At 36.0% G+C, this 26049-nt stretch overlaps 1 protein-coding gene across 1 annotated transcript in view; it reads left to right on the top strand.

Moving 5' to 3' along the window:
• The window catches only part of LOC141522691 (scavenger receptor cysteine-rich domain-containing protein DMBT1-like), an 80872-nt gene that overhangs the window by 41681 nt on the left and 13142 nt on the right, over positions 1–26049 (top strand). Inside the window, exons 12-21 of the mRNA XM_074236198.1 lie at positions 9900–9932; positions 10376–10693; positions 10826–10855; positions 12430–12462; positions 15082–15229; positions 17233–17423; positions 22078–22107; positions 23497–23535; positions 24613–24930; positions 25723–25752. Coding sequence (XP_074092299.1) covers positions 9900–9932; positions 10376–10693; positions 10826–10855; positions 12430–12462; positions 15082–15229; positions 17233–17423; positions 22078–22107; positions 23497–23535; positions 24613–24930; positions 25723–25752 — 1170 coding nt within the window. The remainder of the gene's footprint in view (positions 1–9899; positions 9933–10375; positions 10694–10825; positions 10856–12429; positions 12463–15081; positions 15230–17232; positions 17424–22077; positions 22108–23496; positions 23536–24612; positions 24931–25722; positions 25753–26049) is intronic.

Below are 26049 nucleotides of genomic sequence, written 5' to 3'. Positions count from 1 at the left end.
AATCTGTGGATAATTTTGTTTATACAACAGAAAACAGTCATTTAATCTGAATTGATTCTATAATGCAGCGAGAAAGGCTTGTTTTTTTACCAATAGGTTAATGAGACAAGAAGAGAAAATTGAAGGAGACACTCAATAAGAATTTTGTATATGTCATATTGTTTATGCCATATCTTCATGTAGACCAGTTAAAGCAGTCAAATGGCTGTATACAAGCTAAAAAGTTCAGCCATTAATTTGAATGTTTGTCCTGCATGGCTCCAGACATCTGGATGTTTCCCTGAAAAAAAAGACTTTCCCAGGTGGAGAAATTCCTGAATTCCTCCCCTCAAATGAAGCTAAAAATTTGGCTGTTCAAGGCATTACCTCATCATACTTAGTAGTTCGTTGCATGATATGGGCTTACAGATGTCTAAAATGTTCACATAGACTGTGTGGCCAGGGTAAATATTTTAAAGATAGGAGAAGTCTTTCTAAATTTGCTCAGATGTGCTGCAATGGAAAAGCTTCCTGTCTCTTTATTTGAGGAAGCCAAGCCAAAAATTGAGAGTGAAGACATTAAACCAGAATTTTTTAGGGTCTAATAATTTTGTGATTTTTGAGTTTTTAATCATAGTAAGCACTTCCTATGATAATGTTCAACCAGTAAACATGTCAACAGATAAGTCATTGTGGTACTTGTAATATGTATTTCTAGTGCTGAACTGACTCTTGCCTGAAACTACCTTGGAGATATTAGAGTAGAGAAAACATAAGCATGGAGTTAGAGCAAGTAGTAGATTCAAATGTCCAGCAATTTGAGAAAGATCAACATGAAATTGAGCTTAAGTCATTTGGTTGCCAACCTGCTTAGTATGCTATGGAAGAGCTTTTATGCAGAAAAGTGAATTTTAAAATAATTTGCTGGGGTGGCTAGGTGGCATAGTGGATAAAGCACCAGCCTTGGAGTAAGGAGTACCTGGGTTCAAATCGGGTCTCAGACACTTAATAATTACCTAGCTGTTGTGGCCTTGGGCAAGCCACTTAACCCCATTTGCCTTGCAAAAAAACCTAAAAAAATCATATTTAAAATAATTTTCCCCCCATTTCCTTTGCTACTGGATTTTGAAATTAGTTTTATTGTTGTCTGGGTCTTTGTTACTTTTTCATTTAATAGAATGCTTTCATTGGGCAAGAAAGCCATGTTGAACACTGCAATAAGTTTTCTGTAGCCTTCTTTGAAGATTTAGTAAATATAACTTATTTAGAATTAGTAGTAGAATTAGTAACCCGGACTTATTGAGTGATATCAAAGAGATCATCTCACCCCTCTGAAACTCATTAATTCATCTTTTACTTGGAGAAAAAGTATCATACTTGTACAAGGCAAATACATATAAGGCAATTATGAATATAGCTGCTCAGGGGACCAAATAGTTCTCATTGTTTTGCCAAGTCATCATTTTTGCCACAGTATTTCTAAATTTCATGGGTAAAAAAGTAAAACTTCAGCCATGAATGATGTTCCAGGGAATAGTGCCCATTATCATAGGCAAGCAGGAGGAAAGGTATTTGAACCTGGGCAGAATAATCTTCTAGCCAGGCTTACAAAATTATTGAGGATTGAGATAAATAAGATTAACCACAGATCAAGAGAAAATGGGCCAGAAAATTTTGATTGATAGAAAATACATGAATTCTTGCCAATGTATTACTTAGATGAAAAGATAGTAGTGAGGCTTGTGAATGGATCTGGAAAATGTTCAGGATATGTGGAAGTTCACTATCAAGGAAATCAGGGAATTGTATGTGATGATCTCTGGGACAGAAATAAGGCTGGTATGGTATGCCAACAACTGGAATGTGGCCTGTCCATTCTGGCCCTGAGAGGGACCCACTTTAGAACAGGCTCAGGAAAAATTCTTCTGGACTATGAGCAGTGTACTGAGAAAGAGATTAATGTGGATCATTGCCCCTATATGGGCTGGGAAGCACACAACGGGGGTCACCAGGAAGATAGAGGAGTCATCTGCTCGGTCCATTTCTTTATTTCCCTTTAAAGGTCACTTCTTGATTCTTTAAGAGCATTAATAATGGATGATGTGGTACTGTAGGCAATGAGAGCAATCAAAAAAAATCTGTTCTCTCTCTCACACACAAATACACACACATACACACACACATCCATGCATATATATACTGACTTTAAATGATATAAAACTAATAGGTATGATGACATATGTATTTGAACTTGCTAAATATTCTTTTGATTCTCTTTATGTGGTGAGAATTAAGAAGGCACTATAAAATCTGACCTCAGATACTTATAGCTGTGTGACACTGGGCAATTCATTTTATCCTGTTTGCCTCAGTTTCCTAACCTATAAAAATGATCTGGAGAGGAAAATGGCAAACCACTCCAGTACCTTTGCCAAGAAAACCCCAAATGGGATCACTAAGAATCTGACAGGAAAGTAACATCTGAACCACATACAGTGAGACAAAGACTCAAAGGGCATATTATTTAGATTCTTTCTTCACAATGCCAAACATCTGAGTGCTTAAATATAACCTGATATTTAACATCTATATGACTCTGTATAATATATGTAGAGATATTTCACTAATATTTTCCTAAATATTTCCTAGGATTAAGTTTTTGAAGACATTACCTCATTCTGGTAAAAAAAATCTCTTGGATGAGAGTCTGATTTATGCAGTATCAAAGGATTAGAATATTCTAAACAAAATGAATGCTATAAAAATGTTCAGAGTTTCCTGGCTCCTATGGAAAGATTTTGAGTTGACTATATTTCAATTTTCTTTTTTGGTCCAGACCAAAGATTTTATCTTTGTAGGGAATTCTCAGTGAAGAAACCCCCTCTACCAGTTCAGATCTGTAACTTTTATTCAATCTATAGACTTAAGAGAGTTGTCCAGCATCACCCAGATAGTATGTATCTGAGGAAAAACTTCAATTAAATGAAAAAAAAACACATTTTAAAGTGCCTATTATGTGCCAGGACCTGTGCTAGTAGAGGCAAAGTCAGTCACTGTCCCTGAAGATATCACCTTCCTCTCTGTTTCTTCCCTAATAAGAACTTTTCTTCTCAGGTTACAAACTTTCCTTTACCCTCATTGCATCACAGTCAGTAGTGATAGATATCAATATGGGGCAGCTAGCTGGCACAGTGACTAGAGCACTAGCCCTGGAGTCAGGAATACTGGAATTCAAATCCACTCTCAAACACTTAATAATTACTTAGCTGTGTGATCTTGGGCATGTCACTTAAACCCATTGCCTTGCAAAAATAAACACTCACACACACACACAAAACATAGATATCAATAAACTGATATGTGCAAGAAAACATTTTTGCTGACAACCAGTTTATAGTTCTGGTTTTATTCCGGTACCTAAAGGGCAAATTAAAAAACTAAACAGCCTCCAGAAACTTTCAATTTAGTTGTTGAGTTTTCAGAAAAAGAATAAATGAGAGTAAAACCCCTTGCACTTGTACAGCATAGTGTGCAATGAAGTTTGACATCCATCATCTCTCGTTTAAGCCTTACAAAACTCTAGAAAGTACATGCTACAATTATTTTTTTCTGAATTTTACACTTGAGGAAACTGAGACTAACATTAAGTAACTTGCTCTCAAAGAACCAGTAAGTTACAGATTTGATACCAGGTCTTCCAACTCTAAGTGTCTAGCTCTTTCCATTAGGAGAGTGTTTGTGACAAAGAACTAAATTGGGCATTACAGAGAACAGGACTATATCAAAGGTGCCAATAGAGCAATATCATCTCCATTTGGTCACATTATCAACTACTGGAATAGCTGCTCTAATACTCTCAAAAGAGAGAGTGCAGTCCTTCATAGATCCCATTTATCGGAAGGTAAGGCAATGCTTTTGCTTAATTCACTACCATTTAGGCCTTTATTTTCTGTAGCTCTCTTTCTGAGTTATTATCATGTCAATTTTATGACATCTTTGGACCCCACAACCCTCTATCCCTAAAGTTATATGCTCACCAAAATAAAGGAGAGTCAAACTTGCTTATATAATAACATTTTCATTTAAATAGCACTTTGTGATTTTTTGAATTACTTTCAAAATCCCATTATCTTTTTTGCATTATCACAGTACCCTTGGAAAATAGGCAGGTCAAGTACTGTCATATTCATTTTACTGACTAAGAAATTAAGTCTCTGGGAAGTTAAATGACCTACTCAAAGGCAAGGTCACATTGTTAGTAATGGTACCAGGACATGAATCTACATCTTTTGGCTTGTGCTTTTTCCATTATCCCAAACCACAGCATCTCTACACTCAGAGGTTAATGTTCTTTTGGAAACTTCAGAGACATTTGTGAAGCAATCTTATTTTCCAACTCCATCACTTTGTGAAATTTTAAAGTGTATCCTGTGTTTCTGGAAAAAATTAAAGAGAATGAATTGGTGAGGAATATCATTCCAGGGGGCAGTCCTTGTCATATTAGGCAAGCAGAAAACAAAGTTTCTCATAAGATTACTAATTTGATATGTCTTCTGATTGTTAAAAATTGTGAGCTTTTCATAGTTATGAATGGATTGAGGATAGGTTCATATCTTTCTTTTATCTATCTCTACAGAGTACTTTATCCCATCTTTATTTGCATTTCATTCTGCTCCATAATGTATAGTGCAGTGGGTAGAGAGATGGTCTTGAAGTCAGAAGGACCTGAATTCAAATATGTCCTCTGATACTTGCTAGCTGTGTGACCTTGGGCAAGTCACTTAACTCTAATTGCCTCATATTCAGGGCCATCTCCAGTTGTTCCGATTCATATTTGGCCACTGGACTCAAATGGCTATGGAAAAGAAAGTGAGTCTTGTATCTTAATCCAGCCACCTCCCACTTAAATCCAACTCAGTTGAAATTCATGACATCATTTTTCTAATGTCATGGTTCTCTTTGAAAACAAAGGACAAACAAACATCATAAGGTTTAGTAATATGTTGTATGTTTGCTCATTTTTTCCATGAGGGTTTAAACCATATTTACTTCATCTCATCATCTCTCTAATGCTAAGCTTTGTATTTAGTTGACATAATAAAAATAAATACCAAAGTATGGATGGATGAATGAATTAATTAATTTCTCAAGAATCACAAGATCATATATTTAGGTAGTCAATAAATACTTATTAGGCATCTACTATATATTAGACATTGCTAGGGAGAAAAAGAAAGGGGAAAAATAATCAAGAAACTCACAATCTAATGTAAGAGACAACATGCAAACTATTATGTAGAAATAAGACATATACTGGACAAATTGGAGATAATCTCAGAGGGAAGATACTAGAATTAAACAGAATTAAGAAAAGTTTCTTAAAGAAGCTGGGATTTTAGCCAGGATTTGGAGGGAATCTTGAATGCCAGAAGGTAGAAATGAGGAAGGAGAGGATTCCAGAAATGGTGGACAACTCTGAGAAAATGATCAGAATTGCAGATAAAATGGACCCTTAAGAACATCTAGTCCATTCTACTCCTGCTGTAGAAACCAAGGACCAAAGAGATGGAGTACTTTGCCTATATTCACATAGTTAAGTGGCAGACCTGGATTTTTGAGCCTCAGAGATAATAGATCGAAGCTCTAGAGCCTGAAGGGACCTTGGAAGCCACCTTGTCCAGCCCTTTCATTTTACAGATGAGAAAATGAAGGTCCAGGGAGGTTGATTGACTTTCCCAAAGTCACCTACAAATAAAGTAGCAGACATGGAATTTAAAGTCAGGTCCTCTGACTCCAAGTCAAAATTCTCCTTCCATCGTATTCACCTAGCCTTCTTCCTCTTCTTCAAATTCAGCATTCTTTGTATCATACCATGCATACTATATCCCTGAAATAATAAGTTAATCAAAGTACATTGATTAAAACACATTAATTAAATATCTATAGTGTGCCAGATGACTAGTGTGGTTGTTTGCATGACAAGAGTAAGGATAATGGATAAATTTGAAAGATTTTGACCATGTGTCAAAGGTTTCTAACAAGGAACCTAGGGATATATGTGAGACAATCTTTGGGACAAAATTGGAGCTAATGACTTAAGCCAAGAATTGTAGTATAAGTAGACAATTTCAGAGAAGCTCACTTTGAAATAGTCTTAGGAAAAATTGTTCTAGACAGTGGGACATACTTTGGGACAGTATTCTCCCTTTCCTAACTGATCTTCAGAATGATACTGGAGTTGTCTGATGAGATTTATTCCTTTTTTCCTCTCCAAATATCACCTCTTATTTTGTCACCTATGCTATAAAAGACATAATGAATGTTAAGAGTCCTGGTTGGTTCTTGGATGGTTCTTGTCCTTCATTATCGAAGAAGACCAAAATGTTTGAGACAGTATGTCCAACTGTGGCTGATCAGATCAATACGAGCTTAGAATGCTCTATCACAGGTTGGATACAAATGGTCCATGTAAAGACCTAGGGTGCAGACTCTAAACTTATGGTTATCACATTTCCTTTGAGCTGCTTCAATAATGCTTTCCTCATAGTGCAGCACCCTCACTGATGAGGGCATGACATGCTGGGTGGTCCTGTGCCAGTGTCTCCCATGTAAGATGATCAATTCTAAAGTTTTTCAATGAGGCCTTCAGGGTATCACTTTTTCTGACCCCGTTGGAGTTCTTTCCCTGTGTGAGTTCTCCAAAAAATAGTTTGGGGTTTTTTTTGGCAAGCATCCTTCTGGCTTTCTAACAATATGTCCAGCCCATCATTGTACTAGAGACACAGTGAGAGATGTACTAGTATGCTCTTTGTCTTTCTTACTGGTACTGATTCTTCAACTTCTCTAACCCCAGGTAAGACAAATTATTTGTGAGTGAAATATTAGCTGCCAGCTGACCTACACTGCATTAATTTTGTTGTTATTGGTGTTCAATTATTTCAGACATGTCTGAATCTTTTTTGACTCCATTTGGGGTTTTCTTTGTAAAGATACTGCAGTGATTTTCCATTTACTTCTCCAATTCATCTTATAGATGGGGAAACTGAGGCAAACAAGGTTAAGTGACTTGCCCAGGGTCACACAGCTAATAAATGAATCTTCCTGACTCCCTCTCTAGCACTCTGTACACTATGGCACCACCTAGTGGTCTTTTATGTGGGTTTTAAAGAGATCAAAAGGGACACTTGGACTTTATGTAAGCAAATTCCATTACAATCAATGCTGCTGGAGATAACAGGGTAGAATGGACAGAATTCAGAGAATGCATCTAGTCCCAATTCTGCTGTTTAGTAGTCTTGGGCCCTGGAACAAATCTCTTAGTTGTGAACCTTGGTTTTCTCATTTTGAAAAGGGAGGCAGTAATATCTGCCCTCTCAGACCTAGGTTCAAGCCTGCCTCTCATCCAATCTGTCTATATGACCCTGGGCAAGTCCCTTAATTGCCTCCAGACAACTATAGTTATATACAGTTACAAAGAAGGTGCCATTCTTCATTGATAGATAATGGAAACTCTATATACCAATAAAATCACAGACTCAGGATACACACATATTCATATCTACTCAGTTGATATGGTTGTTGTAAAGACAAATAGCTTGAAAGCTATAAAACACAAGAAATAGAATTTTTTTGATATTAGTTATTATTGCATAAAAATTATTCTATATAATAAAGTAGTTTTCATGTGTTGGCTTCAGCACTAAATAATGGTCTTGACTTTGAAGAATGGATTACAATGAATCTTCCAAAATGAAGTACCTAGTACAATAAATAACTTTTTCTTTTGTAACTGTAAGCAGGTTTGGGTTTCAGTGGTGGAAAATGGGGATTTATAGTGTGTGTGTGTGTGTGTGTGTGTGTGTGTGTATGCATGTCTCATTTCCTACCTCCATCACTTGCTTTCATTAACTCATTAATGAGGAGGGAGATTAATTACAAAACCATCTAAAACAGTAAGTAACCAGAAATAATTTTTAAAAACCTGATTTTAAAACAGGGTTAATTTTTAAATTTTCCATGAATAACTCTTCCAGTAAATACTTGAAAGTTGACTGTAACATGCATTTTTTTATGTCACCATTAGAGGTTGATATTGAAAATCAGATATTATTTACTAAAATCCATCATGTGATTTTCTCATGGGTTTGTCCAAAGGCAGCAAAGCAATATCAATTTCTTTCCTAACTAGAGACCTTATAGATGAAAGGTTATTTTGCTTTGTTTCTTGTATTTCATTCTGTTTCAAGTTGTTTTGTGCTGAATCCAGTAATAATCCATTCTTTATAATGGGAGTTCAGAAAAAAATGGGAATCTAGGTGGCACAGTAGGTAGAATACTGGTCCTGGAAGACCTGTTTTTATAAGTTAAAATCCGGTATCAGATACATATTTGCTTTGTGACCCTGGGTAAAATCACTTAACCTTATTTTCCCCAGTTTCCTTATTTGTAAAATGATCTAGAGAAGGAAATAACAAACCACTCCTCCATCTTTGCCAAGGAAACCCTATTTAGGGTCACAAAGAGTGGAATATAATGGGGGGGGATGGAGAAAGATCACAAAGAAGATTAGACTTGGATTCAGAAAATAAGCATACATTCTGGTCCTGCCAATTATCTTTTATGTGACCTTGTTTGTACCATTTAGCTTCTTGAGGTTCAGTTTCATTTTTTAGAAATTGAAAATATTGAAATAAGCAACTTCTCTAAGTTCACTTATCACTCTAAAATCCATGATCCATCATGAATGCAGAAATCATTTATCATTTAAAATTCCTTGTTTTCCTGAATTTATTTTCTTTATTCATTATTCTGATCAAGTAACAATGTCTTTTTATATTTTATATACTAGTACATCCTGAATAGTCAATTTCCAGGCCATCATTGATAATAAATGCTGAACACTCAGCAACTGTACTGCCAGGTAGACCAAAATTATTGCAAAAACTAATTATATGAGGGGTGGCTAGGTGGCACAGTGGATAAAGCACCGACTCTGGAGTCAGGAGTACCTGGGTTCAAATCCGGTCTCAGATATTTAATAATTACCTAGCTGTGGGGCCTTGGGCAAGCCACTTAACACCATTTGCCTTGCAAAAAACATAAAAAAACTAATTACATGAGAATCATATTAATTTTCTATGAAATAATTCCCTTTCTTATCTTTAGAAAAGAGTTTAAATATACTAATGTGTCAATCAAGTTAAAAGCTACTTTGCAAAGCAATGAGTTCTCTATTCATTCTTTCATTCAACAATGTTTAATAAGTGTCTGCTGTGGGTAAGGCTCTATGCTAAACTCTGGGGTACAAAAGCAATATCAAAAACAATCCCCATCCTTAAAAAGTTCATATTAGGGGCAGCTGTGTGGCACAGTGGATAGAGCACCAGCCCTGGAGTCAGGAGTACCTGGGTTCAAATGTGGGCTCAGACACTTAATGATTACCTAGCTGTGTGACCTTGGGCAAGCCACTTAACCCCATTTGCCTTGCAAAAAACGTAAAAAAAAAAGAAAGTTCATATTCAATTGGGAAGATTCTCTAGGACAGTCTCATATAAGTTCTGGGCCCAAGTTATAGTTAAATAACTAGGTCCAATGTCATTAAATTATAAAGATATTATTAAATATCTACCATATGTGAAAAATATATCTCAAAATTTCACTAAACGTAAGGAAAGTAGTATATCTTTTTGCAGTTCCACTCCTAAGTCAGGTTTTCTCACACACTCTTCCATGGGAAGACAAAAACAAAATCATAGTATAAGCATCTGACTCTCATCTACTGTGAATCCTAATGCTTCTCTCATGTCCAGAAGATGGGAAAGTTGATTAGGCTTATGTAACATTCATATTACCTTGCTTCTGAGGTTCAATAATATGATAACAAAGCAGACAGTAAATATGTTTATTTCTCTGTGTTGTAGATCATGAAAATGCAGCTCCTCCTAAACCTCAAGGTAAGGTATATTTTTCTTAAATCTCTGGTATTTTGTAATCAAAGCATAATTCAACATTTCCATATGATTTCCCAAGGTAATTTAGTTGTGTTTTAGACACAGGAGTTCTGTATCTATATAGAGGTAGAGTGGGAAATTTATGTCATCAGGGGGTCAGTGGAGAGAGATAAAATTGGAAAGATTGATAAAGAGAGGAAGGGGGCAGCTAGGTGGCACAGTAGATAGAGCACCAGCCCTGGAGTCAGGAGTCCCTGAGTTCAAAACCGGCCTCAGACACTTAATAATTACCTGTGTAGCCTTGGGCAAGCCACTTAACCCCATTGCCTTGTAAAAACTAAAAAGAGAAAGAGAGGAAGGAGCCCCATTAATAAAAGGAAGGAGATATGTTGACGTACCTGGAAAAGTTGAATTAAAAACTAACATTCTGCATTCTTTGTGTTCAGGAGAATGGGCACCAGTGCGACTAGTAGGAGGTAGAGGAAGATGTCTGGGACGAGTTGAAATTTATTACCAAGGAGAATGGGGAACTGTGTGTGATGATCTCTGGGATATGAAACAAGCAAATGTTGTATGCAGGCAACTCGGATGTGGCTGGGCCATTTCAGCCCCAAATGAGGCCCATTTTGGACAAGGATCTGGGAAAATTTTTCTGGACAATGTGCAGTGTAAGGGAGATGAAAATTATCTCGAACAGTGTTCTCATACAGGCTGGCTTTCCCACAATTGTGCCCATGGAGAAGATGCCAGTGTCATCTGTTCAGGTAATTTCTAATATTCCTTCTCAATAGTCTATTTTTTCAAATGGTAGTATTCTAATAATTAGTTGACAAATCTAAGAATTTGTCTGGTCATTGACTAATAACCAGTGTTTTAATTTCTCTCAATGTTTTCAGATGCTGAAAATTCATCTGTTGTACTATCAGGTAAGAAAAGAAAAAAATGCGTAAACACTTAAACAGCAGAAAAGGAGAACAGATGAGAAGAAAGATGTGGGGCAGAGTTGGGGGGGTGGGGAAGGAAGAATATATGACATTTAGAGAAATCTAGTTACTCAAAAGTGAGTATTTAAGTGACGTGTCACTTCTGATCCTTCCACTGACATCCTGGTTGTGTAACATGGACAAGTCATTAAAACTCTCAATCAAAGGACCAGAAAGTTCTCTAAGACTAAAGTTGCATAAGAATTGACAATCCACATTGACAGATGCATTTTCCTCACTATGGAACTTTGTATGCCATTGAGAGAGCACACACCCAATTTGTGTGTATGTCTCTCTGTCAATTGATCTCTCTTACTATATTTAAACAGATGCTAAGGTCCCTTCCATTTCTGATATTCTGTATTAATAGTTTATTTTATTTTCCCCCAGTTATATGCAAAAGCAAGTTTCAACATTCATTTCCAAAACCTTGAATTCCAGATTCTCTCCCTTCCTTCCACCCCATTCCCTATAATTGAGAAAGCAAGTTACTTGATATAGGTTAAAAATGTATGGTCATGGGGCGACTAGGTGGTGTAGTGGATAAAGTACCGGACTTGGAATAAGGAGTACCTGGGTTCAAATCCAGTCTCAGACACTTAATAATTACCTAGCTGTGTGGCCTTGGGCAAGCCACTTAACCCCATTTGCCTTGCAAAAAAAAAACCTAAAAAAAAGTATGGTCATGAAAAGCATTACCACAGTAATCATATTGTAAAAGTAAACATAAAAACCTCTCAAAAATTGTATTACTTGTTTAACATTTCCTTTATACATATAAATACTCTCCAGAAATTTCTATTTTAAAAAGAAACCTAGAGACAGCAAAAACTCAACCAAAGAAATGTCACAAATGTTTAATTTCAAGTAGTATGGAAAAAAGGATCCATTTCACACATTTAGATGACCACCTGGTTGGTTGTTGTCTTTCTTTCTCAAAGAGGACCAAAATGACATCATTATGTTGGAATCAAGGTGCAGTGTGTCCAACTATGGCTGATCAGACTGATGTGAGTTGAGAAGGCTCTACCACAGATCAGGCACAAATAGTCGATAGGAATGTTTGGAATGGAGATGTCTAGACTTGTGCATGTCATGTTTCATTTGAGCTACTTCAATTAGGCTTTGCTCATAGGGTACAGTGCCTTCTTTGAAGCTGGTACACCATGCAGGGCAGTCCTTTGCCAAGATCTCCCACATCACACAATCAATTCCAAAGTTCTTCATAGAGACCTTGAGAGTGTTCCGCCAATGTAGGAGCTCCTTCCTAGGTGTTATGATCTGGGAGAGTAAAGTCATTACAAGGAAGGAAATACTCTCTCATTCCCATGAAAGCAACCTCTAAACTTTGACCAGTGAGCATGCCTTCTTAAGATTCACCTCCTCTAAAAATGAACCAGAATTTCATTTCTTTGATTTCCTTTGTATTTCATGATATGAAGGATAATAATGCACCAAAGTCTGAAAAATACCTGGTTGGCTGTTGACTACCTTTTTCTTTCTATTTACTTTGACAGGTCTTCCACTTGCTGTTCCTGCAATGATGAATGGTGAGCTTTCTACCAACTTTGTACTAGTATGTGATATATAGATAGATAGATGATAGATAGATAGATATAGATATAGATATATAGATATATGTACATATATTTATATATATAGTATGTAACATGTATATGTATATATATATGTGTATATATATATATATATATATATATATATATAATGTTTTATCATTATCTACCTGATATTCTAGACAAAAAATGTAAGGGAATTTTCTATTAGAACAATTGGTAGTCAGAGAACCATCCTTTCCAGAACATTAAATGCTCACTAAAATCTTTATTCTAAGTATAGGTTTTACTAATCAAAAGGCTGTTTCATCTTTTGCAACCCTGCCAATTCACTGGCAGGGTCAGTGGATATGGTGGATGGTCCCTTGGACTCACAGAGAGGAATAGCTAAGTTCAAGTCCCACTTCAGACACTTATTATCTGTGTGATGCTAAGCAATTCACTTAAATTCTTGAGTCTCATATTTCTCATTTGTAAAAGGATGCTAATAGCACCTACCTACCTCACAAAGTTGTGATAATCAAATAAGATATTTGTACAATACTTTGCCTTAACGTGATCCATCCACTAGCATTTATTAAGCACCTATTAGGTACTAGGTATTAAACTTATAGTACTCTGTAAATGTCAGTTTTTTCCTATTATTAGTTAATAAGATCAGGAAGAAAAAGTTATCAATAATTGTCACTCCTTTTGGAAATCCTGGTAGAGACCAAATACAGATAGGAAAAACCATTCCAAGAACAGAAAATGTATTTATTACTTGTTGTAAGGTAAAGTTTGCCTTCCTCATATTTTAGGGCATCTTGCTGAGACAAGAATCTGTCTAGGTTTATTCATTTGTAAAATAATAATAATACCTGTTCCATCTCCATCCTCTAACAGCTTTTCATAAGGACTAAATGGTATGATAAAGGTGAAAATACTTTGTAACCACCAAGGTACTCTTCAAATGGAAGGCTTATTATCTTAAGTATATAGAAGTGACAGTGTAGATGACACAGGAGCCAATTACCATTACTAGAAATCATTTGCACTTCATGCCAACCCTATGGAATAAGTTATCTCGCTCTCCCTTTTATAGATGGGGAAACTAAATTTTAGGGAAAGTGAATGTTTTCTATGGCAAAATCACCAATAAGTATAAGGGACAGGATTTTGATTCAGTTCTTTCCTTATTTTAAGTTGAGCACTTTGAAAATGGTTTCAAACTCAGAATTGAGAGCCATTGAACCATACTTTAGGATACCAACAAATTTCATCTTGATTTTGAAAACTACATATTAACAATATCTATGTTCTATTCTATTTTTATTTTATTTAATATTTTTCAATTAGATTGTAATCTTTTTTTCCAATAGTACTCAGGAATGCTGTCTTTCATATAGGAAGGCAAATGACTTTAAATTTACTTTAGTTTTTTTTATACTCTCCAATGGGGAACTGGTCATGTCCTTGACATCTCTGTACTCTATTGCCATGTTGCCACTACAAGTAAAGCAATGATCTGTGTTATCTTTGTATACAAAGAACAGAGCATTTATATATTTGCCAGAATTTCGCTAAGTATATTAAAAGAGTAACTTGTAATTAAAACTAGTGATGAGACAATTAGGACTTCCTAACCTAATCAGGCAATAAAGCAAAATACAAGATGAGAAACTGACAAAACAATATGTCCTGAAGTTAGTGCCTATGTCTGTTTTTTTAACATCTGCTTTTTTCTGGCTTTTTACAAGGCAATGGGCTTAGGTGACTTGCCCAAGGTCACACAGCTAGGTAATTATTAAGTATCTGAAGCTGAATTTGGACTCAGGTCCTCCTGACTTCAGTGCTGGTGCTCTATCAGCATGTGCTTTTAGTTGTGCTTCATTCCCTAGCTTTCTATGGTAGTACAACCATCTTGACAAGTTTATATCTCTCGTCCTATACAACCTATAAAGCAATAATAATGATGATGATGATGATGATGATTATGATGATGATGATAATGACCCATGACCCATGAGAAGTTCTATTGTAAAGAAATAAACAGGAAATTGGAGTAGCTAAGATGGCAAAATGGAGAGAACACTAGACCTGGTGTCAGGAAAAATCATCTTCCTCCATTGAAATCTGGTCTCAGATATTTACTAAGTGACCCTGGGCAAGTCGTTTCACCCTGTTTTCCTCATCTGTAGAAGGACCTTGAGAAGGAAATGTTAAACCATTCCAGTATCTTTGCCAAATGGAGTCACAAAGAGTTATACTCAATTAAACAAAAACAAACAGGAAATTAGCCATAGGATGAATGACTCAATTCAATTAAAAACATGTACTTAGCTGCCTGTTGTGTGTGCCAGGCAATGAGCTTGGTTCTGGGGATAAAAGACAAAGACAGTCCCTGCCCTCAAGAAACTTACATTAAACTGAGAAAGAAGTAAATACAAGAGGATGTGAGGAGAGAGAGCAATTAAGACCTGGAAGTCAGAGTTATCTGAAGTTTCCTGTAGCAGGCAACACCTGAAATGAAAACTGAAAGATGATAGTGATAGTTAATTGACAATAAAAACAAAAAAAAAAATAACTTTTAAAATGTCTTCCTTCTACATTCAGGAAAATCTTCCTGTGGTGGCATCGTCTCAAATACGTCTGGGGCAATTAGAAACCCTCCCCAAAATGAAATGCATGACAATATAACATGCATTTGGGAAATAAAAGCCAATTCATCTGATCACATATTGCTGGCATTTCCTTATCTTAAGTAAGTACAAAGTACACTAGCAACTAATTTTTATAATTTCAATCATTATTTCTCTGGAGTTTTTCCTTGACAAAGGAGAATAAAACATCTTTCTACATTTTAATTTAAGATTCATAGAAAATAGAAATTCATCCTGTTTGTTTCAGTTCATTTTTAATTATAAAATGTTTAGTGATGAGATGCTGTCCAAGGTACTAACAGTCACTATTACCATTGCTGGAATAGCTGGATTATTGATAAATTAAAATATTATTTCATATACGTAGTCAATTGACTGGGGCTTAGATTTTATTTTTCATATAGAAATTGTAGAACTTTTCATGAATTTTACTAAGACTTCATAGTGAAGTTACAATTTGTCCCCATACATATAGGAAAGGCAAATTAGGATTTTGCCTCGGGACACTGAAATTTAGATGGTTTCAGAGAATACCTACATTACTGCAACATAGAAACAATTGAGTTTAGCACAAAGTTAGGAAATTATCAAACAGGGTGCCTCCTGTGGCTAAACCCCTGGTGACTTCCTCCCTATTCTGACCTTACTATACTTCCCCTATTGTAGCTTTCTAAGCAGTGGTCTTGCAGTGATCCAAAGTTCCCAATACCCCACCACCCATTAAATTTAATTTAATTTATCTTTTTTTTTGCTTTTTAAATAAGGCAACGGGGTTAAGTGGCTTGCCCAGGGTCACAGAGCTAGGTAATTATTAAGTATCTGAGGCTGTATTTGAACTCGGGTCCTCCTGAATCCAGGACCAGTGCTCTATCCCCTGGCCACCTAGCTGCCGTGCAGCACCTAGATGCCCATCTTAATTTAAGAGTTATCTTGTTGGTAAAATTTGATTATTCATCCTAGGCATATTTTGCGAAACTTGGACTAGCTGCAAAAAATTATTTGTTATATAGCTCTGTGAAAAGCAATTAGCAGAGTCATTTCACTTCTGCAAAAATCATCTGGCAAATACAAGTGCTGGCTTATTTATGAACAATTTTTATTGTAAATGTTAATATGTTAGTCAAATTCTTTAGAATTCTGACCACCTTTTGGCCACTAACACAATATTATAATAAAGTTAGATTCCCACGTCAGTTGACAGAAATCTTTCAATTCATAATGTAGTTGTATTCTGGTTTTAAGAATACTATCCTGGGGCAGCTAGGTGGCATAGTGGATAAAGCACTGACTCTGGAGTCAGGAGGACCTGAGTTCAAATCTGGCCTCAGACACTTAATAATTACCTAGCTGTGTGGCCTTGGGCAAGCCACTTAACCCTATTTGCCTTACAAAAACCTAAAAAAATAAAGAATACTATCCTGAGCTCTGAGTCCTGAAAATAGGGGAAGGTATGAACATGTGTTGTAGGAAGGAGAAGAGCAAAGAAGAAAATGTTTACTCTCTCTTCTCTGGCACAATATTGGGCATAGAAAAATTTACAAATAAATGAAATTTATTCTTGAAACACTCCCATCTCCCATTTAGCATCTTCTACCCAATTATTTAGATTCTTGTCCAAATCCTTAATCACTGTGTTACTAAAGGCAAGAATTTGAGTCATTTAATCCTCACAAATCTATGAACTGGGATCTATATCTTTACTTTTTTAAAGATAAGGAAACTATGACTTAGGGAGGTTAAATATTTACCCGTAGTCACAACAGGTGGTAAATGATAGTCAGCAGCACTGCACAATTCCATCTGAATCTGAATCTAAATCAAGTTCCCATCCTACCATACTATGTAGCCTTCCACTCACTTAACTTCTAGGGTCTTCAGTTGACTCATCTGTAAAACTGGGGTAATAATATCCATTGTTCAGCACTGTGTAAGACTCAGATAAGAAAATAAATGCAAAGTGCTTGCAAATCTTAATGTGCCATTTAATTGCCAGGGATTATCTTTGTCCATTTGATTCAGTACTAAAATTTTTTTTAAAGTATCTAAAATCCATACAATGTTTGTACAGTTCTCTAATGTGGAGAATGTGAATTTGTTTCCTTAGCCTGGACTGCACTAATGAATATTTTGAAATCCTGGATGGAGATCAATTTTCTTCTGACTCCTTGGGGAGGACTTGTAATGGAACCTACCTCACATACTCTTCTTCTTCTAACATAATGACACTTGTGTACTACCGCAGTTACAACAATATAGGGAAGAACTTTATTGCTTATTATTATTCTGCAACCAAAGGTAAGAATTTAAAAACAAAATCAGCATGATGTCCAATTTCACAGCAACATACTCTTTTGCATTCAGTTAAGAAGCAAATATCGACATCCTACTCTGGATGCGGTGCGGTACCAAGTGCTCACAGACACAAAAGCAGTATGATATATACTCCACGTCCTCATCTTTCTGCTACTATTACTATTACTGTTGCTGCTGATAATATAATAATAACAATAATAACTTGCATTTATATGGTAATCTAAAATTTACAAAAAGTTTTCCTCAAAGCAATTTAATTATATATATATATATATATATATGCATATATATATATATATATATAACTACCAATCTGAAAAGATTAAGATAATTATTTTTCCTGAGAGTAGGGACTGATCTAAACATACTTAATACTTTGTCTTGGACCCTGTCTTATGTAACATGCATATCATTTTGAAAAATCATGTCTTTTGATTTCACTTCATTGTGAAATGAAGGACTTTTAAAAATTTCCCCCCAGTTACATGCAAAAACAAGTTTCAACATTTACTTCCAAAACCTTGAGTTCCAAATTTTCTCCCTTTCTTCCACCACACTCCCCCTCCTTGAGAAAGCAAGTTCCATGATAGGTTAAAATTGTGTAGTTATGAAAAACATTATTACAATACTCATGTTGGACACACAAAAAATAGAAATCTCAAGAAAAATCAAGTGGAAAAAAGACATGCTTCAGTGTGTATTGAGACACCATCAGCTCTTCCTTTGGGATGGATAGCATTTTTTATCATAGGTTTTTCAGAGGTCTCTTGGGTCATGGCACTGCTGAGAAAAGGTAGGTCATTCACAGATGATCAACCTGCAATATTCCTGTTATTTTGTATAAGATATATTTCCCATTGCATATGCTCAGGTAAGTTGTTTTTTTTTTACTGAGAGCCTCCTGCTCATCATTTCTCATAACAGAGCAGTTTTTCATCTCAATCACACATACAATTTGTTTAGCCCTTCCCCAACTTATGGGAATCACCTCAAACTCTAGCTCTCTGCCACCAGAAGAGAACTGCTATAAATATCCCTGTACATATAGTTTCTTTTCTGATAGTGGCACTACTAGATCAAAGGGTAGGCATGGCTGTATAGCTGTTTGGGCATAGTTCCAAATTGCTCTACAAAATTGCTGGATCATTTCAAAACTCATCCAACAGTGCATCAATGTCTTAGTTTTCCTACTTTCTTTCCAACATTTGTCATTTTCTCCCTCTGTCAAATCAAATCAAATAAGTATAAGGTGGTACCTCAGAATTGTTCCAACCCACACTTCTCCTATCAATAGTGAAGTAGGACATTTAAAAAAAATTAAGTAGATTGTATTGATAACGTCATCTGGAAACTGTTCATATCTCTTGCTCAGTTAGCAACTGGGGAATGGCTTTTATTTTTATAAATTTGTTTTATGTCCTAGAATGTCTTAGAAATGAGGTCTTTATTAAAATATAGAAATTTGTTTCAATATTTTTCCCACAGTTACCATTGCTATCTGTATTCCCCTCCATCCTATTCCCCCATCCCTATCTATTCTATTCTCTTTCACCCTGTACCTCCTCAAAAGTGTATTGCAGGGGTGGCTAGGTGGTGCAGTGGATAGAGCACCAGCCCTGGAATCAGGAGTACCTGAGTTCAAATCCGGCCTCAGACACTTAATAATTACCTAGGTATGTGGCCTTGGGCAAGCCACTTAACCCCATTGCCTTGCAAAAAAACTAAAAAAAAAGTGTATTACATCAGAGGCAGCTAAATGGTGTGGTAGATAGAGCACCAGTCCTGGAGTCAGGAGGAGCTGATTTCAAATCCAGCCCCAGACACTTAATAATTACCTAGCTGTGTGACCTTGGACAAGTCACTTAACCCCATTGCCTAGCCCCCAAAAAAGTGTATTGCGTCTTACTAATCTGTCCCACAATCTTCCCTCCATTCTATCACCTACATCTCCTCCTCTCCACCCTGTCCTCTTTTTTCCCCATCCCTTTCCTCTCCTAGTTTCCTTGAGGGTAAGATAAATTTCTATATCCAGTTGTGCATGTACTTTATTCCTTATCTGAGACAATTCCAATGACAGTATGGCTTACTCACTACCCCTCACCTTCCCCTTCTTCCACTCTTGGAAAAAGTTTTTTTTTTCTTTTATGTAAAATAACATACTTCATTCTACCTCTCCTTTCCCTTTCTCCCAATACATTCCTTCCTCCCCATTAACTCCATCTTTTTAATGTTATACCTTCAAATTCAACTTCCCCTCATGCCTTGTCTCTATATACTCCTTCTAACTGCCCTAATAAATGAGAAAGTTTATATGAGCTATCAGTATCATCTTCCCATGCAGGAATATAAGTAGCTGAACATAATTAAGTTCCTCATGATTTGCCTTTCCTGTTTATCTTTTTTTATGCTGCACTTGAGTCTTGTTTTTGAAAATAAAGTTTTCTGTTCAGCTCAGCTCATTTCATGAGGAAAGTCTGAAAGTCCCATAGTTCATTGAATGTCCATCTTTTCCCCTGAAAGAGTATATTCAGTTTTGCTAGACAATTTATTCTTGGTTGTAATCTAAACTCTTTTGCCTTTTGGAATATTTCAAACACTACAATCACTTAATGTAGAAGCTACTAAATCTTGTGTTATCTTGAATGTGGCTCTATGATATTTGAATTGTTTCTTTCTGATCATTTGCAATATTTTCTCCTTGACTTGGGAGTTTTGATGTTTGACCATAATATCCCTGACAGTTTTCATTTGAATCTCTTTCAGGAGGTGATAGGTTGGCTTTTTCAATTTCTATTTTATTTTCTGCTTCTAGGATAGCAGGACAGTTCTTTTTTGGGAGGTCATGGCTTTTAGAGTCCAAGAATTTTTAAATTATCTCTCCTGGATCAGTCTCCAGGTCAGTTGTTTTTTCCAATGAAATATTTCACATTTTCTTCTAATTATCAATTCTTTTGGTTTTATTTTATTGTTTCTTGATTTCTCACAAAGTCATTAGCTTCCCTTAGATCCATTCTACATTTGAAACAATTATTTTCTTCAGAAAGTATCTCCTTTTCCATTTGGCCAATTCTGATTTTTTAAAGGCATTTTCCTCCTTGGCCTTTTGGACTACTTTTTCCATTTGACCCAATTGGTTTGTAAGGTATTTTTGTCAGTATTTTTTTTATCTCTTTCACCAAGCTACTGACTCAGTTTTCATGATGTTTCCTGCAGTTTTCTCATTCCTCTTCTCAATATTTTCTCTACCTTCCTTAGTTCACTTTCAAAATCTTTTTTTAGTTCTTTCATAGCCTGAGACCAATTCCTATTTTCCTTAGAGGCTTTAGATGCAGGAGCTCTGACTTTGTTATCTTCTTCTGAGTGTGTATTTTGATCCCTATGGAATTAAAGTAATTGTCTATGGTTAGATCTTTTCTCTTCTGTTGTTTGTTGATCTACCCAGTCTATGACTTCCAGGGTAGAGGTTGCACTATCCCAAGCTTTTGAGGGTTTTCACAGCTATTTTCAGGGATTACCCCCCTGCCAGGGACCTGCAAATTCTCAATTCCTCCAAAGTCTTCTGAGAGGCTCTGATTGTTCTCCTGTCCTATGTTCTTATCTGTTGGATGATCACAAGCACTCCCCTCTGCCCTGGAACTGTGAGGATGGTCCCTGCTCTGCTAGAGGCAATAAGCTCAGTTGTACTTCTGTTCCTTTTCCTGAGACTGAGGTCCAAGACTGCCACCTGGATCTGAGTATAAACAAAACCACAGAGTCCTGTCTCAGGGATAGCAAAGAAACTCTGCAATTCCCCTGCCCCATCTTATCATCCATGGGCTGAGCACTCTGGAAGCAGCTGCCAGGTGGCTCCCTGCCGGGTGATTGCCTAGTCCTGCTTCTGATCAATTGGGACTGGGGTCTGTACTGAAGGGGTCTGCACTGGGCTGGACTTCCCTCTCACTCTGGTATGGCAGAGTTTTCCTGCTGACCTTCCCAATTGTCCTTGACAATCCCTGGGCTGAGATGTCTGGAAACTGCCTCCACTGCCACTGACCCAGGTGGTCCCAGTGATTCAGGTACCCCATGGTCTGTTTCTTGATGATTGGAGTTGATTAGCTCCAGGTGACCTGGGCTGCTCTGTGGGTCCTTCTAACCCCAGTGTAACAGACCCTTCTTGAAGATCTTCTAAGTTGTCCGGGGCTGGAAAATTGTTTAACTCAGTTTGTTTGTGGGTTCAACAATTATTTAAAGGTATTTGGGGTGGTTTAGGGGAGGGCTCAAGGAAATGTCCCTGTCTTTACTCAGCTATCTTGGCTCCACCACCAATCCATTTCCTTGTGTTTTAAAAATGTGCAGTTGATAATGTGAGAGGTAGCATGGTATAATAGGTAAAAGAGCTGATCCTTGCCTGTGACACACACTGGCTGTGTGACCCTGGGCAAGTCATTTAAAGTCTTAGTACTACAGACTAATCTTTAAGTCTTTTTGTTATGGAAAGAAAATGCACTAACCTGCATTTATGGAGAGAGTATCCTCATCTGGGATACCAATGAAATTACAGGTCCAGGATCTTTCCCTAATATATAATGTCATCAAAATGTATTAAACTCAAAGTGACTACAAATTTATTGCCATATAATTTTTCTTATATTTACAGAAACTATTTCCAAGACACCACATGTAATAAGTGAGTCATATTCCATTTTAATTCATTTTTATAAATATTTATATCATTACTTTATAATTTATGAATACTAATAAACTATTTTATTCAATAATCATTTTCTATTTTCTTCTCTCAACCCCAGTTTACAGATATTGGATATTTATATACATTTTTATTAATATAATTGCTCAAATATAACCATGTGATTATAAACAGCTTTAAATTGTGAGATTTTACTTTTAAACTATTTATGAGTTACAGTCATAGTGATTAGCCTAATGATAATTGAAATTTTAGATCCAATATTCTGTCAAAGAGGAGATTCCATTTATCAAAGCAAAGAATCTACCTGAATTTAGCATTTAGCAAGAATAAATTAAAGTAGAAGCTACCCAATAAAATGCTTATTCTAACCTATCACTGAAGACTGAAAATCTTTAATTGAAGCGCTACCCTATTTCCTCCCCACACAGCTGCTTTTTCAATAGCAGTCTCACCACGCCCTTTGATCTTTACCCAGAGGAGTTTTACCAAAAAACACAGGGCTCCTATGTTTTCACTCACAGGACCCATAGGCTTCATGTGCTTTTCATCCTACAATTGAAATCAGCTTATACTTTATCCCAGTGCTCTTGTCCAGGCTGTCAAAATGACCAGCTTAACTTAGCTCTGTCCTCTAATTCCAAATCAGTATTCTTATCACATTATTCTACATTTTGTTTTAAACAAAGATTGACAATGATTAAAATCTATTAATTTCTTAAATGATTTGAATGTGTACAGTACAAATAAATCCTACTGAGTTCCAAGGACATGAAGTCAGAAATGCATTCAAAATGATGACAGTCCCTGGAACAACATATGGAAGCTGCAAAGAAACAACTTATTGTGATTAATAGTGTCTCCCTGCTTTGGACCACCATCTCCAGACAATTCCCAACCAGTCTCAAATCACCCTCAATTCTATTCAGTTTTCAAACTTTTTTCCTCCACTTCTTTCTAATTGTCTTTCTATTCTTATGAAACCTCTTTCCTAGTGTCCTATTCTCTGGATTGATGATTGTCTATGTAGGACCCCATTTTCTAGCAATGTCCCAGATTCTCTCCTGGCTCAACTTACTCTCTTGACTTTTCCTTCCCCTTTCTATCTGTTGCTTTCCAGATCCCCTTTATGTGTCATTGTTCTTTCACTAGAATATAAACTCCAAGAGGATAAAGACTGTATTATTTGTTTGTAGTGGTGTCTTCACCAATTAGCACAAAGTCTGTCACATAGTAAGTGCTTCATACATGTTTGTTCTATCTATCTATTATATTGGAGCAGTGCAATAAGATAATAATTTTAAAATTGATATTTAATTTAAAAATCTCATTTTGTTTTGGGATTTGGGGGGTTTCTTGTTTCCCCAGCCCTTCCAACAACACCCAGGATAATTACAGCTAGAGCAGGTAAGCAATATAAGCATCTCTTTTGGCTTACTAAATTAATTACTTTCTACCCAATGGATGGGTCATGCAGAATCTGTACCATTTGCAGATTTGATGTGTCTATCTAGACACTGTCCAGTTGATTTTTCTCAAATACATTGACATAGTCATTCAAAACTATTAGGAAAGATACAGCTTCAAATAGGATTGTGATGATGATGATGATGAGTGATCTACTTTTAGAGTCCATTTTCTACTAAAGTTGCTCATGAGCCTCCATTTGGTATTCTTCCTCTGAGTTATCAATCTACCTGAATTTAGCACTTAGCAAGAATAAATTAAAGTCAGCCATGGATAGTTAGCTTTTAGAAAAGGATGGCATTCATAGAAAATATTTGTCATGAACAATTGCTATAGAAACATACCCCCCAAGTGTCTAGAACACACTGTCTCACAAAGAGCCATAAGAACTAATGGGAAAAGCAACTTGAAGTACAATAATAGGACACAGATGTAAAGAAGGTATATTTCACAGCCTTGTTTCTTACTGGAAATATTTTTCTCCCTTTATGGAATTCTCATGGATATTGAGAGGTAGCTCTCTGAAACACTGGTGCTTCTATAAAGTAGCTTCCTTTTGTTCCTTTTAATATTTTAAAGAAAATAATATATCACTCAAATTATTCCTATTGTCTCTTATTCTTTGCCATGGGAGAAAAAAAATGTTCATTTAACATGTGGACACTTGGGGAAAGAGAAAATTCTGAAGCTGATAACAGATTCTACTGGTTCACCCTACCTCATTTATTTGACATTGAGAAACCTTTGTAGCATTCAAAGGACCAATGCAAATTAATACCTCCACATCATCTGAGTAGAATCATTTGGAGAAATAGGTTAACTAGCAAGTTAAAATGCTGACTTGTCAACCTCAGTTTTTCAAGGAAGATAAACTTGATTTCAAGATTTGAAATTTAACTGCATTCTTTTTTAGAAGATGGGGTTGAAGAGGAGAATATTTCAATCTTCCTAGCTATTGACTGAGAGAAAGGGAGCAATTATGTTTCAAAGTTATAATCAACATGTGTCTGTCTTTAGGAAACTGGCCAGAACTGAAGCTGGTTGATGGTCCTGGGAAGTGTGCAGGAAGGGTCGAAGTCCTTTACCAAGGGAACTGGGGCACAGTCTGTGATGACCTGTGGGATCTTAATGAAGCAGAAGTGGTATGCAGGCAGCTCAACTGTGGAAAGCCTGTTTCTGCCCCAGGGAAGGCTCATTTTGGCCCAGGCTCAGGTGAAATTTTCCTGGACAACATGCAGTGTGCAGGAGTTGAACGTTACCTTGGACAATGTTCTCATTCTGGTTGGTCTGATCATAATTGTGGTCACCATGAAGATGCCAGTGTCATCTGCTCAGGTATACCCCTATCTCTCAAAAACCACTTCTTTCATTATTTCTCCTCTGGATCACTTATACTAACATACCAAAAAAGATGATGAAGACAAATAGAATAACTAAACAATATTAATATGAAATTTTACTTGAAATATTCTAACCTGGAAGTAATATTTCAGGTGCTAGATTTTTTATATGCAATAAAGCACTTGAATTTGCTACTATTAAAATTTAGATTTAGACTATTAACATGTATAAAATACTCAAATGTTTCTATGTTACACTAAAAATATTAAGGGAAACTGATTGAAATAAGTCAAGATTCCTGATGGTTTTATGAGAGAAGCTAAATATTCCCAGTGATTAAGTAAAATGTAGATACATAGGTGATCTGAGACTAGATGCCTTTCATCTTTGAAGAGCTCAACTTTGGTTTATAGATAAGTCTTAATTTTCTTTGGAGGTACATAAAAATGAAGTATTTTACCCAAGATCTTACAGCTACTAAGCTTCAGAAAAGAAATTTAAATTCAGGTCTTCTTGATTCCAAATCTAACATTTATCTATTATATCACACTGCCTCCTTTTTAATTAAACATTTGTAGAAGTTATTTTGATAACACTCTACGTCTGTATCTCCTTTTAGTAAATTTTAACTCTCTTATTTCACCCATGTCTGATCTTATGCTGAAAAAATATCACGCACCTGCTTAGTACTTACTTAGCAAGGGATGGTACCAAATCTGTCTTATCTTTCTTATTTAAATTTACTAAAAACATTGATAGACTCTTTTTATTGGTCCTTAAAAACAGATGCTGAAGTTTCAGAGGACACCAAACCAGGTAAGTCTAAAGTAAAATTTCAAAAACAGGTAACATGATATTGTTTACCATGTCTTGATTTTGTTCCAAATTATATATTCTTCCAGCATCAAATTCAATTTAATTTAGTTCAAAAATATTTTGACTATTCTTTAACTTTTGACTATTCTTTAACTAAACACTCCTGAAAACTCAAAACCCCCTTTCAGATCTCCAATATGCAATTTAGTAAAGTTTGAACAACAAAGTACCTGAAATGTCTTATGCTTGATATTTTGTGGCAAAAGACTCTGGTGAGTCAAAACTTCTAAATGAAAA

The sequence above is a fragment of the Macrotis lagotis genome, chromosome 4, assembly GCF_037893015.1.
Source record: "Macrotis lagotis isolate mMagLag1 chromosome 4, bilby.v1.9.chrom.fasta, whole genome shotgun sequence".
Lineage (NCBI taxonomy): Eukaryota > Metazoa > Chordata > Mammalia > Peramelemorphia > Peramelidae > Macrotis > Macrotis lagotis.
This window is presented reverse-complemented; position numbering and strand designations above follow the sequence as displayed.